The sequence below is a fragment of the Haplochromis burtoni genome, unplaced genomic scaffold (assembly GCF_018398535.1).
Source record: "Haplochromis burtoni strain Fernald_Lab_line unplaced genomic scaffold, NCSU_Asbu1 Contig_18, whole genome shotgun sequence".
In the NCBI taxonomy this organism is placed as follows: Eukaryota; Metazoa; Chordata; class Actinopteri; order Cichliformes; family Cichlidae; genus Haplochromis; species Haplochromis burtoni.
Window position 1 is genome coordinate 131,501 of NW_024582379.1, and position 16,275 is coordinate 147,775.

General features: G+C 39.8%; 2 protein-coding genes across 2 annotated transcripts; one reads left to right on the plus strand and one right to left on the minus strand.

Annotated features, from left to right (window-relative positions):
* The first annotated feature begins 202 nt into the window (after positions 1-202).
* Positions 203-7,503, plus strand: mier3b (mesoderm induction early response 1, family member 3 b). Its single transcript, XM_005916122.3, has 13 exons — positions 203-476; positions 1,291-1,315; positions 1,519-1,664; positions 1,828-1,950; positions 2,106-2,229; positions 3,262-3,335; positions 3,460-3,532; positions 3,691-3,839; positions 4,008-4,089; positions 5,888-5,982; positions 6,075-6,202; positions 6,313-6,467; positions 6,559-7,503. Exons 1-13 carry the CDS (start codon positions 468-470, stop codon positions 7,032-7,034), a joined length of 1,659 nt encoding a protein of 552 aa, XP_005916184.1. The 5' UTR covers positions 203-467; the 3' UTR covers positions 7,035-7,503.
* Positions 7,504-7,741: 238 nt separating this feature from the next.
* elac1 (elaC ribonuclease Z 1) lies at positions 7,742-15,115 on the minus strand. Its single transcript, XM_005916120.3, has 5 exons — positions 14,736-15,115; positions 14,180-14,386; positions 12,923-12,981; positions 11,496-11,706; positions 7,742-11,320 (listed from the first exon to the last, which is right to left on the minus strand). Exons 1-5 carry the CDS (start codon positions 14,890-14,892, stop codon positions 10,842-10,844), a joined length of 1,113 nt encoding a protein of 370 aa, XP_005916182.1. The 5' UTR covers positions 14,893-15,115; the 3' UTR covers positions 7,742-10,841.
* Positions 15,116-16,275: the final 1,160 nt, after the last annotated feature.

Genomic DNA, 16,275 nt, shown 5'->3' on the forward strand with positions numbered 1-16,275 from the left:
GCATACAAATTACTGTCCTAATATCCAGTGTTACAGCTGGAAAACCTTAACTGATTTCTATTTGAATTCCGCATTGGACTGTTCTTTCAGAAATACAGCGAAAAACAAGACGGTGTTGAAAACACAGTAGTTTAGATGCCATATCTTCGATAAATACGGTAAGGAGAACAGGAAATCAGCTGGGATGTGCCGGGAATGTTCCAGTAAACCGTCTTTGTGTAAGGCACCGGCCAACGCCATGACACCGATATGTTGTAGGTAGAATGTGTATCGGCAATTTGACTTGTAATCTCAGTTTTTCAAATTTTTATACCGTAAATTACCCGTTTATTAGTAATTACCGTTAGTCGGACCAGTAGATGGTTTGAACGGCGTCACGACTCAAGCAGTCACCTGGATCTCTGATTGGCTCAGAGCGCTGATCCGGGTACTGCGCTAGAAGGAGCCCATTAGCTAAAGGTACCAATATGGCGGAGGTAAGAGGGAAAACAGGGGAGAAGCAATCGATGTTAAATCGACATTTTTAAAATTTGTGTGCTGTATTTTTCATTTTTACGCAATCGATTGAAGAAACAATGCTTTTTGCCTTGTGTGTAGCGTGTTTCGTCTCATAATTGTTGTTTTTATTTCTCTTAAATATGCTTAAATGTCTGGACTGATCCTTCACTACGAGGCCTCTGCGCCTTCGCTCTCAGCTGCTTCGGTGAAGCGGCTGTGTAAATTCATACGTAAATTTAACGTTAGCTTGCTGGTTCAAGTAAATTGCAGACCATATAATCTTTATGGTGAATGGAAAAATATTTTTTGATGTTCAGGCTGGAGTAGCGGCACCTACGTTTAAAAGGTTGCTCGACTTTATCGATTGCAGTACCGCGCAAACGAAATTAGTGTTTACATTTTTCGGTGGACAGCGTTAACATTTGGATTTGGAAATAGCTTTCCGGCTAGCTAAGCAGTACTGGATCTGCAATGACATATACAACCGATTATACAAGGTTTTTTTTATTCAGTCCTCTGGGGAAATTTTTTATTCCAGCGTTTAAAAAAACGTATCTTTCCCTGAGTGTGCAGCTCGGCTAGCGTTGTATTAGCCACCTATATCGGGTAACATTAGCGACAATTGCAGTTTTCCTGCCCGGCTATTTCCTTGGGTCATGTTACACACAACGTAAAAATATTTTATTGGTCATCCTGTTTTAATATTTGAGGTTAAAGCCCCCGAGTAATTTATTTTAATTCAAATTTTCTGTCTTGCTCCAATTTATGGTATTTTTTTCCCTTCTTTTCCAGGCTTCCCTAGGGAGTTCAAGTCCAGGTAATACGATTTACTGTGTAATCTATATTAAGGTGTGCTTTCAAAACTCTATTTTTACTTTTCACAAATAATAGTAAACAGAAATATCGAGATGAATTTCTGAAAATGTTATGAGTTTGTAATGAAGTAAGGTTTTGCTTATTGCACGATAACAATTTGGTATTTATAATTCTTTTATTTTTCTTTCCATTTTTCTCATTCAGTTGGCTCTTTATCATCAGAGGACCATGACTTTGATCCAACAGCAGAAATGTTAGTTCATGAGTATGATGATGAGAGGACTCTGGAGGAGGAAGAGTCTCTGGAAGGCGGAACAAATTTCAGATCTGAAATTGCAGATCTGGAAAAGGTATTATAATAAATCAGTAAATCCATATGCCATTCCAAATGTCATATGATAGGTGCAGTGTATAAATTTGTCCAACTTGACCATCTTGTACTTCGTACATGAAAACGGTATAACCCTGTGAAATGGAATTGATACATTTTTCCATTCATTTTTCTTTTAACAGGAAGGGAACATGCCTTTAGAGGAACTATTGGCCATTTATCGCTATGAGGCCTCAGCAGGCTCCAGTATAGACAGCTCCTCTGGAGACCTGACTGATGAGCTCCCCGACATGACTTTGGATAAGGTAAGGAGTTGCTGTTATTTGGTAGTTATACAGTTGCTAAGTAGATTTGTGAGAAGCAATTGGCAATAAATATAGCGTTAATTTGTAAAACAATGCTATATTTGTAACTTATGGTTTTTGTATGGTGTACAATTTATATTCCTTTTACTCACTAGGAGGAAATAGCTAAAGACCTTCTGTCTGGAGATTATGAGGAGGAGACCCAGTCCTCAGCTGATGATCTGACTCCTTCAGTTACCTCCCATGAGGCCACTGATTTCTTCCCAAGAACACTTAGATGTAAGTGATAGATTACTACTTTTAGATTAAAAGTATTTTATGTTTGCAACTGTCCGAATTAAATCTTTTTAAGTGTGGGCAATACAGTGATTAATGTGCTCATTATTTTTTTATATTAATATTATGAGAATACTGAGAATACTAAGATGTGTAGTTTGCTAACTTTCAAATTTAGATTTTGGTTGTGAATGCTAAATGTAGTAGCAGTTCCCTTCTTTTTGTCACAGATATTTGGTGCAGCTGACTAGTTTTTAATTATTTTAAAACCTAGTGTGTAATATGTCACACAATAAAACGGTAATTTGACTGTGGATCTTGGTGTTATAAAGGAGGGTCACTTACTGTTGTGCACTGTGAAATATTCACTTCTCCCACTTAGCTGTTGATGAAAAAGTTACTGTTAAGGTTATAAAATTTGACAAGGCTCGTTGTCTAACAAAACATTTAGATAAAGATGTGTTAAGTCTGCAGCTAATGCAGTTATTTGTGTAAGTTAAGCTTAGCTTATCTGTCTCTGACTGCTGTTCTCAAGTCCATTTAAGACTAAATTTAATTTTTAGCATGTCCAAATAGAGCCAGAATAAAAAAAAAAGTACAAATAGGTTGGATTAGAAAAGTAACTCAAATAAAACCATAATTATAACACTGTAAAATAAAGACAAACAGCTGGGATTTGTTATGCAGTTTGCATAACAAAAATGAATCATTAGCTCAGTCATTTTACTGGAAAAATATTTTTGTCATAAATTTGTTTTTGCAGCTGTGTTACTTACTCAGCCAACTTACCGTGGGTTTGTGGTTTGAAACAGTGTTGGTTCTTTACACATAACTTTACCTAAATTCTTTGGAAAGCTTCAAGTATGTTTGAGGAGATCTTACAACCTTTAGCAGAAAAACTGGAAAAAAAATTTTTGGGTAAAACATCCGGCTTTGGCATTAAGCAGCTGCCATTTAAATTCAGGGTGTGCTAAAGTATTTAAGATTTACTAATTGTTAAACATTTTTTTCTTTCTTTTAAAAAAAACCCCCCAGCAAACGCTATTTCTGACGGTGATAAAGAGTCAGAGTGTGATGAAGACGGCCCATGCCCAGAGGACTCGAGAAAGGTAAATGATTTGTTTCATTTGGAAACATGGATATAGGATATAGTTTACTCGCTGTTTCATGTTTGTTTCATGTTAAGTCAGGTTGCTTTTGAATTCAGACATGCCCTCTTATGCTTTGTAATAGGAAATAATGGTGGGATTGGAATACCAAGCAGAAGTTCCTTCTTGCCTCTGTCACTACAAAGATGAGGAGAAAGGTGAGTACTACTTCTTTTTTTTTTCTTTTTTTTGCTTTCATCACACGTTCCTAATCTATTCTTTAATATGGCTGCTTACAGTGTTGTTAACCATTCAATTAAGAATAGGTGATGTACACCTGGTGATTAATTTTAACATCATGTATTTGGTTGTATAGCATATGAAGATGAAGATGAGTTACTGTGGAGTCCAGGTGTATTATCAGAAAACAAGGTTAGAAGTTTCCTGTGTGAAGTATTGTCACGGACGACAGATGAAAAGACGGGGTGTGACAAACCAGGAATGCATGTGCGAGACAATGAGCAGGTCAGTCATGTCTTACTCAGTCCTTTACGTGGTTTGATAAAATGATGAATGTGTTATTAGCAGTGCACCTCAAGAAAGGTATTTTCTCTGACATTCATATCTGTTTAATTGTTTCTGATCAATTTTGGCAAATGCTATAATTTTTACTCTTTCATTCTTTCAATGTAGGCTTTACGTGAGCTTGTAAAATGCAACTACAACACCCGCGAAGCACTAGAAAGATATTGCAACCATGTAAAGTCCTCAAAAGGTAAGCAAGTGATTTCTCATAGGAAATGTCATTGTGATTCGTTTGCACCTCAAGACACTCAAAATGCTTCACATGTAGATTTCACTTTCATTCAAAGTCATTATTGTACATGGGCCCCCCCTTTTCAGTAATTAGACAAATGAGAATTGATGAACAGTTTCTTGATCATGTGAGGTCGAGCTGATTGCAAGTATTGGACTTGATGGCTGTTCACTGACATCAAAATATGAGAGATGTTAATGCAAATGTAGGACGCCATCATTAGGCTGAAAAACCAAAATAAACCTTTGGGACTAGACAAATTAGATGTCTTTGAAAAAGGAAAACATTGCCGCTCAGCAACACCAAAAGACTACATAAGACAACTAAAGCTTGGATTATAATCTGTTGCGGAATGCGGACACTGACAGCTGGAGGCCTGATGCCTGAGTTCTCGTTCCTGTTATACTTCTTTAAAATCAACTTGAAGTCCGCTGCTTGAGCGCATGCATGGTTGTATTGTCTCAGCAGACAAGTCTGCGCGGTCACAAAAAACAGGTAGGCATGCAAACTCTCACGTTTACTGTCTGATGACGACATTTACAAACCACTAGTTTCACTGAATAACAAGAACGCCTGATTAGGCCTGCCAAGGAATCCTCTAAAGGAGCAGTTTCTTCTGCCTAAAACATTTAGACAGATGAAACCAAGATGAACTTGTACCATAATGATTGGAAGTGAAAAGTATGGGGAAGGAGAGAAACGACTACCAAATCATGTGTTAAACATGAGGCAATGTTATGGCATGTGTTTATTGATTATGGAGACTGCAACAAGATTTTCTCAAGGCAAAGAAATGGGATATTCTTCACTTGCCAAGCCAGTGACCTGATCTTAAACCAGCGGAGCATCCCTTAAGGACCCATTGTGGTCACTACATTGTGTATTTTTGCCTTCAGTCTGGCCAAGCCACCCGTTTGGGGTTACAAAAACTGAGAGCTGAAGAACGAGTCGAAATAATGTCAATGTGTGACGCAGGACTGAGGATGTAACTGGAGATGGAACAACCCGATATACAGTATTGGTACCGGTCCAATCTTGACCTAAATTACTGGATCGGATATCAGGGAGAAATAAAAAAAAAAATGAATTAAACATCACAAAAGCACCTCACAAAACTTTTGACATGGCATACACCAGCTCGCGACCATAGCACGTCGGAGCAGTATGTGTCACCTGATAGAGCGGCTGTTGTGTGCGAGACCTGTCGGCGGTCTGGAGTGACTTCACACTAAAAAGCATCGGGAGCCTCGCTACATGCTGCCAAACCGGCATTTCATCTCTGAGTAGGCTATCCCAGTGTATTTTTATTTATTTTTTTGTTATTGTTATCATGCGATCTCTAGTCTAGTGTGTGTTACAATTCGCAAGGTAGCCGCTGTGAGTGTTACGGGCCCTTAACATTTGCTGAAGACGGAGCTGAAGGCAGAAGATCCACAAACAAATAGAAATTGAACACTGCTCCAATGAAAGCATCGCGACAGAAATCAATACCTTTGGTATTGTCCACAGGTGCTAGATCTGAGGCAAATTTAAACATTTGTAAAAAATTATTAGTTTGTCCAATTACTTTTGAACCTTTGGAATATGGGAGACTATATAAAAATGCCTGTTATTCCTAAATGGTTGATACTAAGTTTGGAATAATGGACCATTCAGTTGGGATGAATTTTATTGGTGGGACATGTCTTGGTTTCGACATGGCCTGTGGTTACCTTTGCACACCCATTGTTAAAATGGATTCATGGTTTCATTGCAGAAAAATCACCTCCATGGTCTGAAGAGGAATGCAAGAACTTTGAACATGCTCTTCAGATGTATGACAAGAACTTTCACCTCATTCAGAAACACAAAGTGAGTGTGAATTTATGGTTCCCTTTACAAGTGTATGCAAATAAAAATGTATACAAAGTTTTGTAAACTCTGTCCCCCTCCTCTCCTCTCAGGTCACAACAAGAACAGTAGCAGAATGTGTGGCATTTTATTACATGTGGAAAAAGTCAGAGCGCTTTGACTTCTTTGTGCAGCAGAATCGGTTCGGGAAGAAAAAGTTCAGCAACTATCCTGGAGTAACGTAAGTGAAATGAAACGGAGTGTCTGTCTTTATTGCTTTGCTTCAATAAAATGGAAAAAAGTTCACATAATATGGAAGAAACAAACCCAGTGACATTTCTTTGTTTCTAGTGACCTGATGGACAGGCTGGTGGATGAAGCGGAGGGGTTAGCTGTGGACAGTTCCTCCTCCGTGTGTTCAGGTGCTGGTGGTGGTGGAAGGCTGGAAACAACCACAGAACAGCAGCTTAGCCTGCTCAACTCCATCACTGCCAGCGACCTCACGGGTTAGTTACAGACCTTAGTTGTGCAGCGATGGTTTAAAAAAATAAAAATAAATGACTACTTCTTGTTGTTAACTGTTTTGTGTCTTTGCAGCTTTGAGCAACACTGTAGCCACAGTATGCAGTCCTGCAGAGGTTAGCTGCCTGGACTCCTACAGCTTTCCTCCACTGGACAGTCTCCATCGAGGTTCTCTGAACCACGAGGAATCCCTTGGGTTCCCTGCAAATGGTGCAGAACCTGACTGCCTCAATATGCTTGAGGCTGGCTTCTACCACTCAGATCTGGGCCAGCTGGGAGGCGTGTGCGTCAACAAGGACTGTGAGCGGCCCTCCAAGAGACTCAAGATGGCGCTGCCTGACTCCTTTATCAATGACGTATCCGTGGGTAACCTCGGAGTGGACTTTGATGCACGACGGACGACGACGCATCACCACCGAATCACCGGCACCAAAATGGCAGTATCTGTCACAGACTTTGGGAGCTTGGCTGGGAGCGGTGAGCCCAACGGGTTTCTGGGAGCACATGCACGGCACCACACACAGCACACTGCAGCACTTCAGTCAGAGTGATCTTCCTCATCTTCTTCCCTGTTCTTCCCTTTTAAGATCCCTTTTTTTCCTGCTTGTACATAAGACTGACCTCACTGGAAAATTCAATTTGTTTAAATTCTATTATATATATATATATCTATATATATGTATATGACTATACTTTGTTTTCATTTTTTGTGTAATATGACATCAGTGATGTCTATCATATAGAACTAAAATCTTGATTTCTCTCAAGAGTTTATATAGCCATTTATTTTATTTTTGTTTTGCGGTCTTGAGATGTGTAACGTCCATGTACAGCAGGGCCCAGGGGCTGCAGTAGGAGAGATGTGTCTCTTCCTCCTTCACATCTACACCCACCATCTTCAGAGCTTCAGTACCTTATCCTGCCATTCTTCTAGCTGCCAAAAACTTAGTTTCCCCAGCTCTGGTGTTAGCATTTAGTTGCCTGTATTTGTTGTTTAAGGTGGTACTATTTTTTTTTTTTGTTTACAGGTACTTTCCAGTAACCCAACTTGTGCAAATGGTTTTTATATGATTTGAATCTACCTGGGTACATAACTGTACGAAGAGCAACACTAGCATGGAGATTAGCTTGGAAACCAGGAAGTGTCGTGGCTTAAGCTGCTAAGGCCATCTTGTTTGGGTTTCTCTCTTTATGTTCTCTTGTGCTTTGTAGTCTGTCTGCTTATTTACCTTTGTTCAAAGTGGCCAATACTGGAGGGTTTTTTTTTTTTTTTTTTCCTTTTCTTTTAATAATGCCCATGTAGTCAAACCCAAATGAATGGCCTTGTTTTTTGGGGGGTTTTTTGTTGTTGTTTGTTTTGTTTTTTCTTTACATTTTAAAATAGGTGATTGAAAAATACCGGAGCAAGTTAATATACTGGGAGTCACCTTGTTTTACTGTTGAGTATATAAATATATTTTTAAAATCCTGCTACTTGCTAGAATATCAACGAACCATAACAGCAATATTGCAATGCAAAGATTTCTGGTTGGGTTAATAGCCATTTAAACCTCGACACAGTAAAGTATGTATTTATTGCATATACTTTTCTCTTTCTAAAGTTTTATTTCACCCTTTCAGTTCATGCTTTCACTCACGCTACGCTTAGGCAAGTTAAGCTGTGTGTGTGTCCTAATTAAGTGGATATGTTCCTAAATCAAGTAGCGCCTTTTTTTTTTTTTTTCCCCCAACCTGCTAGCAGTATTATTATTATTATTATTATTTTTTTTTTTTTTAAAGCTTCTCTGAGTTTGTATTGAACCTCTGCCTAGCCTGTACTGCCTAGTTATGCCTTTTTGAAATCCGGTTGACAATATTTTGGAGCCTAGTAGCAGAAATGGAGCTGTTTTTCGCTTGACTGAAGTTCATAATTGTGAGTTGTAAAACGTTTAGCAGGTCAGTGTCAGTTGATTGGATGCAGTAGTAGTGTTTACTTAATTTATCTATGCATTGTGCTATGACTATTTAGTTTGTTTCAGGGGTACATCATGTTTGTTGTGTCCATTCATGCCTAATAATCCTTAAGTTTAATCAAGCAGTTCAGTTTCAACGGCCAGCGTCAGAGAGGATAATCACATCTGTGTTTCATGTAAATAATTAGCAAATAGCCTTTAAAAAGTCTATTAACTGACCTCTTACACTTGTGAATCTGTGTTGATAAAAAGGTTTTACTTTGATTCCTTGTCAGAAAGGCAATAATTTGTAGATATGTACAGATATTTTGGGTTTTGCATTTTACTGGTTGACTTGGTGTTTTCATTTCTTTTCTCTCCTTGGAAAGTCACCCAGACACCAGGACACAGCTGAAACCACGCATGCCAGCTGTGCCCTGTTTCAAGTGTACCACTGAAAACGGCTTTACCCGAAGACGTATTGATATTACTCAATGTTGCAATTTTTGCATTCAAAACATGCAGCCATGTGTAAAAGACACTCATGTTTCTTTCCTTAAAAGAGTTTTTACATGTTGTCGTCGTCTATATTTGTCTCGATGGTAACGGGATGGCTGCTGCTGTAAGTGTGTGGAGAGCTAGTTTCTCTTTTAATGCAATGTGCATAATGCAGTAGGTCCTCCAAGCTCTTCTAGCTTTAGCAGTGCAGTGATATTTATTTCACCTGTGGTTTGTACAAAGACTCAGAAAAACTGTCAGAATGTAAAGGCCATTAAGTAGTAGAAGTAGGTTTTTCACCACCCTGTGAACTCTCGAAAATGTGATATTTTATTGATATCTCTGGTATGAGACTTGTGTGTGCAAGCAAGCACTAAACAAATTTATTTTATATTTTGTATTGTGTTTTGAAGTTTAAAAAAGAAAAAAATATAGCAGTTGTGGTTTTGAAGAAGGAAACAAAGTCCTTTGATGAAAATAAAAACACCTTTGTGAATAAAAACCTACAAAACTTAAAAATGTATATCCAGAAATATAGACAATCAAAAACTTCACTATGAGAAATGTTCAAGAAGCTATCTTTATTGTTTATAAAAATTGTACATAAACATTGAGTTTTTTTTTTTTTTTTCTTTTGTTAAACATTATTTTGTATTTTATGTTGTACTTTAATACCTTGTGTACAGATCCAGAAATAAAGCTCTGGAAAAGGTTCGAAGATTATTGCTGCATCTTTATCATTACGTTTATTCTTTACATGAGAGCGGCAGTTTAACAAAACTTGAGGCTTAAATTCCTCGTGATATTAAAAAAAAATAAAAATTGTTTTAGTCATTAGTTTTTGGACCAAGTATTATTTACAGCCCCCCCAAAACCATTCTTTAAACTAACAAAATCTCAGCTCAAGTTCTGCTTACCTGCCTGTTCCATCTGAACCAGCCTTAAATCCTTACAACCACAGGTTGGTAGGGAAAATGTATTGCCTGATTGGTTAGCAAGTGGTTGCTGATTGTTGCTGGGTGTCACAATTAGTCACAAACCACGTGTTATACCAAAATAAAACCTTGCACTTACTTTGGTCTCCATCAGATTGCTTCAGGTGCCCACAGTTTGCATGGAAGACAGCAACATGTCTGCAAACACTTGTCAACTATTAAGTAGTAAATGAAAACATTTGTCTACAAAATAAAAGCTGTCCAATCAACACAAAGGTGCAACCTTTACTTTGTAGGCAAAGCACTAAAAAGTACTATTCCTAGTCACACTAGGGAAAACTGGCTAGAGATTGAATAATGAACAACATTATTGGGACTGCGTGCAATAAACTTGCTGTCTTTTTCTTTTAAAATTGTTCCTTCCTTGATATAAGATCAGGTTTGCAACCACTCACTGCCTGATTGTAATTCATTGATTAATTAACTGTTAAAAATCTGCAAAATAGCTACAGAAATTCTCAACAACTACTTATATTCAGCCAGAACCTTACAGAGACATTCCTCCACAACCAGTGATAGGTTGGAGGACAGTGATTTAACTGCAATGTGACATTGGCACTCAGCAATTTTGCTTTTAGGAACCAGAATATAAGACTTGAATAAAGCAAATTAATCAAGCCTGAGATGAAGCATATTGGCCACTGCAAAAACTGCCATTGCCAAGCTCAGGTTCAGAGCCAACATGTATTACAGGTAATAAAATTCCCTAAAATAGAAAAATAGTTAATGATAATATAGATTATCAACGTAGATTGCAAACAAGAGGACCTTGAGCTTGACTTTTTTGTCAGTTCACTAATTTGTCTTTTAATAAAATAAAAACAAGTTAGACAAAGAGCAGACAATTTCACCTTACATCATAAAATATACAGACAATTCCTCTGCTTTTAGCCAAAACCACTACCAGCTTTATACTCACTAAACCAGCTGCTTATTATCTTGATCTTCTGAGAGAGATCTGTAGAGTGAGAAAGTCCTCTGCCAGAATCACATCTACCCCAGTGTCCTGCAAAGCCTCTTCAGCCTGTCTTTTTAACTCTGAAACATGGTCTTCATCTCCTTCCTTCACCATGGCGCTGGGTTTGTACCGCTGACTGAAGTGATTTAGCACCAGCCTCCGTGCACAGCAAGCCCGTGCTACTGCCGCTGCCATCTCAGGTGTGCTGTGCCCATGGTCCACTGCTTTCTCTCGGTGCTCGTTCCCAAGGGTGGCCTCATGAACCAGAATGTCCGCTCCGCTGCACAACCTCTGCGGCCCTTCCCCAAGCACCGAGCTACAGTCCCCTAAAATGCAGACTTTCCTCCCAGGAATAGCTTCTTCTAGCACCTCACTAGGCTGCACCACACGCCCGCTTTCAAGAGTTACTGACTCCCCAGCTTTGAGGCGCCCATAGAGAGGGCCTGGTTTCAGGCCTGTAGGATACAAAATGAGACCAGCTGCAAGGGTTGCTTTTCTGAAATTGTTTCTTGCATTAATAAATAATTGGTGACGACAGTTATTTCCATCTACTTTATATGCAGGGAATTTATATTTTTAATATTACACAAATAATGAAGAGATATTAAAAGAACAGAAAATACCTCTCACCTAGTTCCTTCAGCAGTTCTGTTTTCAACCTTCCAGGTCGATCTCGCTCCTGAATGCAAAAACCAAAGGAAGGGATGCGGTGAAACAACCTGAAGGCTTTGACCACAAACTTCTGGTCTTCAAAGAGAAGATAAGTGTCACTGGAGACATCCAAGGAGATTGTTCTGCCTGGTTGCTCCTGAGGATGGAGAGGACCGCACTCTGCTGCCATCTGGGGAGACAGAGAGGTGCTAGTATTCATCAGAAAAAAACAGCATACAAGTGGACAAAATACAAAATGTAAATGCTCAGGTGAAAACTGCCATAACTGGTGAGCTGAGGAGATATGCTCAAACATGTACCAGCGCAAGTCAAAGGAGGCATATCAGCAACAATTTGCACACTGATGTCTTTTAAATAAACAACTAAACTATCATGCACAGTAATAAAAAAAAAAACCCAGAAAAAAGCTACAATTTAAAGATGACCCTAAACACATCACACAGGGAAGTGATCATGTAAAGAGGAAAGCTGTGAAGATGCACTTTCTCTGGAGGAAGAGTATGACTGTCCTGCATGACAGGAAATCATATATATTTTTATAAAAACATAAATGAAATGATGAACCCACAAAAAGAGAATTTTTTAAAATCTTTTTGGCAAACATAGACTTTTTCATACCTCTTCAAAGTCTTTTTTTAGGGCTAAGATCAACTTTTAAAGTAAAAGTTGGAATTAGGTTTAGATTGAGGGTTTAGCACACAGTTAAACCTAGGGGTAAGAATCTTAAGAAGGTATTACTGTCAGTGAATGTCCTCACAAATATAACCTGCGCCCCCTAAACCTAAACCAAAATTAGTAGCAACAACTGCAATCAAGCATTTGCAATAACTGGCAATGAGTCTTTTACAGCGCTGTGGTGGAATTTTGGCCCAGTCATCTTTGCAGGATTGTTGTAATTTAGCCACACCGGAGAGCTACGTGTTCCTTTTTGGTCAGCAGTGGTTTTCTCTTTGAACTGTCCCATGGATGCCATTGTATACAGAGTTTTTTAATAACACCTAAGTGATGCATGTATTATGTGAAAGGTATCGGTCCCAGCACAGAACCCTGTGGAACTCCATGACTACCTTTGATGGGTCACTGTTTACACTTACACTCTGTCAGATCAACACGATTGGTGTAGCTAGTGGTGTATTTAAGTCTGTATTAAAATGTTGTGATGAGCAGTACTGAAAGCTGCACTGAGGTCTAGCAGGACAAGGACAAAGACAAGACCACTGATAGAGGCCATAAGATCACTAGGAACTTTCACTACATCTTTATCATTTTCTAAATAGAAAATATGAATTCCAGATTTCATCATTTAGTAAAAACAGGGACTGACAGCAGGAAGAGGTGATATTCTACAACACAGGAACATCAAAACAACAAAATCAACGACTTACCTCTGGGTTAAGTTTTCCTTCTTCTGGGCTCTGGTCAGGTGTGGGCTCCAATTCATGCACTAAAAACCAAGAGAAAAGATGTGAACTATTATATCTTTAACCAGGATATAACTTGGGTATAACTTGAATTATTTGATCAGTGTTCATCAAGCAGCATATCTGAGCCATCTACTAGGTTTCTTAAAGATTCTTTTTTAAAATGATGCAGCTGCATTAAAAAAAACAACAGCAGCAAATTATAAATAGCCCAGGGAACAAGATTTAGACTCAGAGAAACTGTAGTAAACAGAGCATCCACAACAAGCTACACCGTCTGCTTGTTCTTAAACCCCTGTATTGAATGCTTTCAATCTTGTATCAATACACCAATCAGGCATAACATTATGACCATGTGCAAGGGAAGTCAATAACACTGACTAACCCATCATGCCACATGGTAATCAGCGGGATATATTAAGGAACAGCTGAACATTTTGTCTTCAAAGTTGATGTGTTAATCGCAGGAGAAATGGGCAAGTGTAAGGATTTGAGTGAGTTTGGGAGCCAAACTGTGATGGCTAGATGACTAGGTCAGACCATCTCCAAAACTGTAGCTCCAGTGGAGCGTTCCTGGTCTGCATTTATCAGTTTCTATTAAAAGTGCTCCAAGTAAGGAACAGTGGTGAACCAGCATATGGGTCATGGGTGGTCAAGGCTCACTGATGCACATGGGGAGCAAAGGCTGTGTATAGGGCTGCATAGCTGCGGACCAGTCAGGGTGCCCATGCTGACCCCAGTCCACTGCCAAAAGCGCCAACAATAGGAATCTGAGCATCAGAACTGGACTCCAGAAGTTGGCCTGGTGTGATGAATCACATGTTCTTTGACATCATGTGGATGGCTGGGGGTGTATGAAAAAACCTGGGAAACACCCATATAGCTTCTGTATTGAGCTTCCAGTTCATGGAAATGGTATTCCCTGCTGGCTGTGGCCTCTTTTAGCAGGATAATATGCACTGCACACTTGATGTGTTGACTTGGTTTCCAAATTCTTCAGATCTCAATCCAATTGAATCTGATCCATGGATGCCCACTTCGCAAGTTACAGACTTAAACAATCTGTTACTAACACCTTGACGCCACCACAGCACACCTTCAGTGGTCTAGGGGAGTCTGTGCCACGATGGGTCAGGGCTGTTTTGGCAGCAGAACGGGGGCAAACGTCAGGCAGGTGGTCATAATGTTGTGCCTGATCAATTTATCAGGCCTTGGACCTGCCTGCGTAAGGGAAGAGCAGCTGTGATCCAGTGATGCCAAGAGTGACTCTGAGAAAGTGTCTGAGACCCCGTGGCCCATAGATGTCCACACAGTTCAGGTCCTGCTGAGATTCAGGGCTGGTGTTGAGACTCACAGTGCAGAGGAGACCAGGTAAACCGAACAGGTGATCTCCATGCAAGTGGGAGATGAAAACCTTGGTGATTCGCCCTGTGTGAAAAGCACATCACATTTTTACACCTTCATATCAAGTCGGGCATTTTGCTGTAAACTGAATTAAACTATATGCACTTAAAACAGGTTCATGTCAAGACAGAGATGAGGATTTTTTTTTCTTTTCATAAACAACACTGTGCACTGTTTTGTCTGTTTCATATTTATGAGCACTTATAAAAGGAAGTCTTAATTAGCCTACAAACAAATGATTTGGGGTATGGAAAGGCATGAACAGATTTGTTTCAATGACAGGAAGTTTATTCAGGGGAAAACTTTTTTTTATTTTTCCAGAAATATTTAAAGGACAGACAGACTGTGTGTGTGAGGATCTGAAGTGGCACACCGGCTCTGAGCTGGCTCTTCATTAGCTGGGTCTGGGTTCCCTCTCCGCAGTCAAACAGCCAGCACTCCCCGTCCGTCCGCAGCACCAGAGCCGAGGCACCGCGGTGAGGGGACGGGTACGCCGAGCCCGTCCCGAGGAAAGTCAAATCCATGGTCATCCTCCCGGAGTTACAGAAAACTGTTTTTTACTATCTGCCACACAGGAGCAAGCATGCCATGTCAATGAAAATACTGTCGCCCGCTGATGACGTAGGATGCGTGACGTGTCCGGTTAGGTACGATTGGTCGTAATTTTAAGATCACATATCAAAGACGATGTTATATTCCCTCTGTATCCTATTGGGGAAACTGCGGGGAGAAATTGAACTGGGTAAAAATATGACCTCTTCCACAAAATTTCTTAATTCTTATTAAGTTAAAAAAGTTTCTTTTATCCAACCAAACACTTCCTTCTGAAATATAAAGCTTATGTAGATATCTCCTACTCTTTCTGTAAGCTTATCCGTGGACATGTATTCATTTTTTTTATTTTTTGAAAATGTACCCATTCACAGAACCTTCGGAAAGACATTGCTGCTCTGATCTATTAATGTCCAACCTGATTTTCTGCTGTTTGTTTGTTTTTGTTTTGATTTTGGTTGGAATCACAGAGCTCAATGTGAAAGACTCATCTGTTGTATTTTTTATCAGTCTGATTTTGTTTCATGCAAAATTGCTATATCTATAAAAGCAAAACAATGAATGGGAAACCGCTTTTTGACCTCTTTGTAAAGGATCTGTCCGGTAAATGGTGCAGAGAGTGTTCAGTGTCCTCCTTTCCACCACAGCTTCAGAAGTGTCCATTTTGCAGTGAATCACAGAGCCACCCTTCCTGATCACTGTATTTAGTCTATTGTTTACCGTGTTACCAGCGCCAACCCACCTCCAGCAGACCACAGCAGTGTGCTGGGCCCACCACAACTGAGTGATAAGAGTATCACCATCATTTCTGCAGCTTACTTCTCACCCCCTTTTGGTATACAGCCTCTGTATTGGTTTTCCAGTTCAGCTTGTTGTCAGTATGGATGCCCATGTACCTGTACTTCTTCAAAACAAAGGACGTCACAGCCTCGGGCCTGATGCTGTCAGGGCCAGCAGCCTTGCTTTGGTTCTCAGGCTGTCTCCTAATCTGGCCAGAAGTCACACTCAAACAGAAGGTGTTTAACCGATGTGGGGGTGTTATCTACAGAATTCACTTGAAGAAGTGCAGCGTGGAGGCCAGTGTGTGGTAGAGAAGGCAGTAGAAAGCTGTGAACTAAAGAATCTGTGTAGCTCTTTGCTCTCTCCATAGAGTGCTCACTGGCTGGCTGTCACCTTAAACCCAGAGATCTTCTTTCCACACCACACATCACTTATGTTGTTCGGCTTGAGCTCAGCCTCCAGCTTCCTCCTGTAGGAGTCCTTGCAGTTCCTCAGCTTCCCCCTTAGGTCGGGCTGCACTCTCCTCAGTTCTCCTCTTTCAGCTTTCTTCTTTTTATTAAGCAGTTAAGATCAGTAGTGAT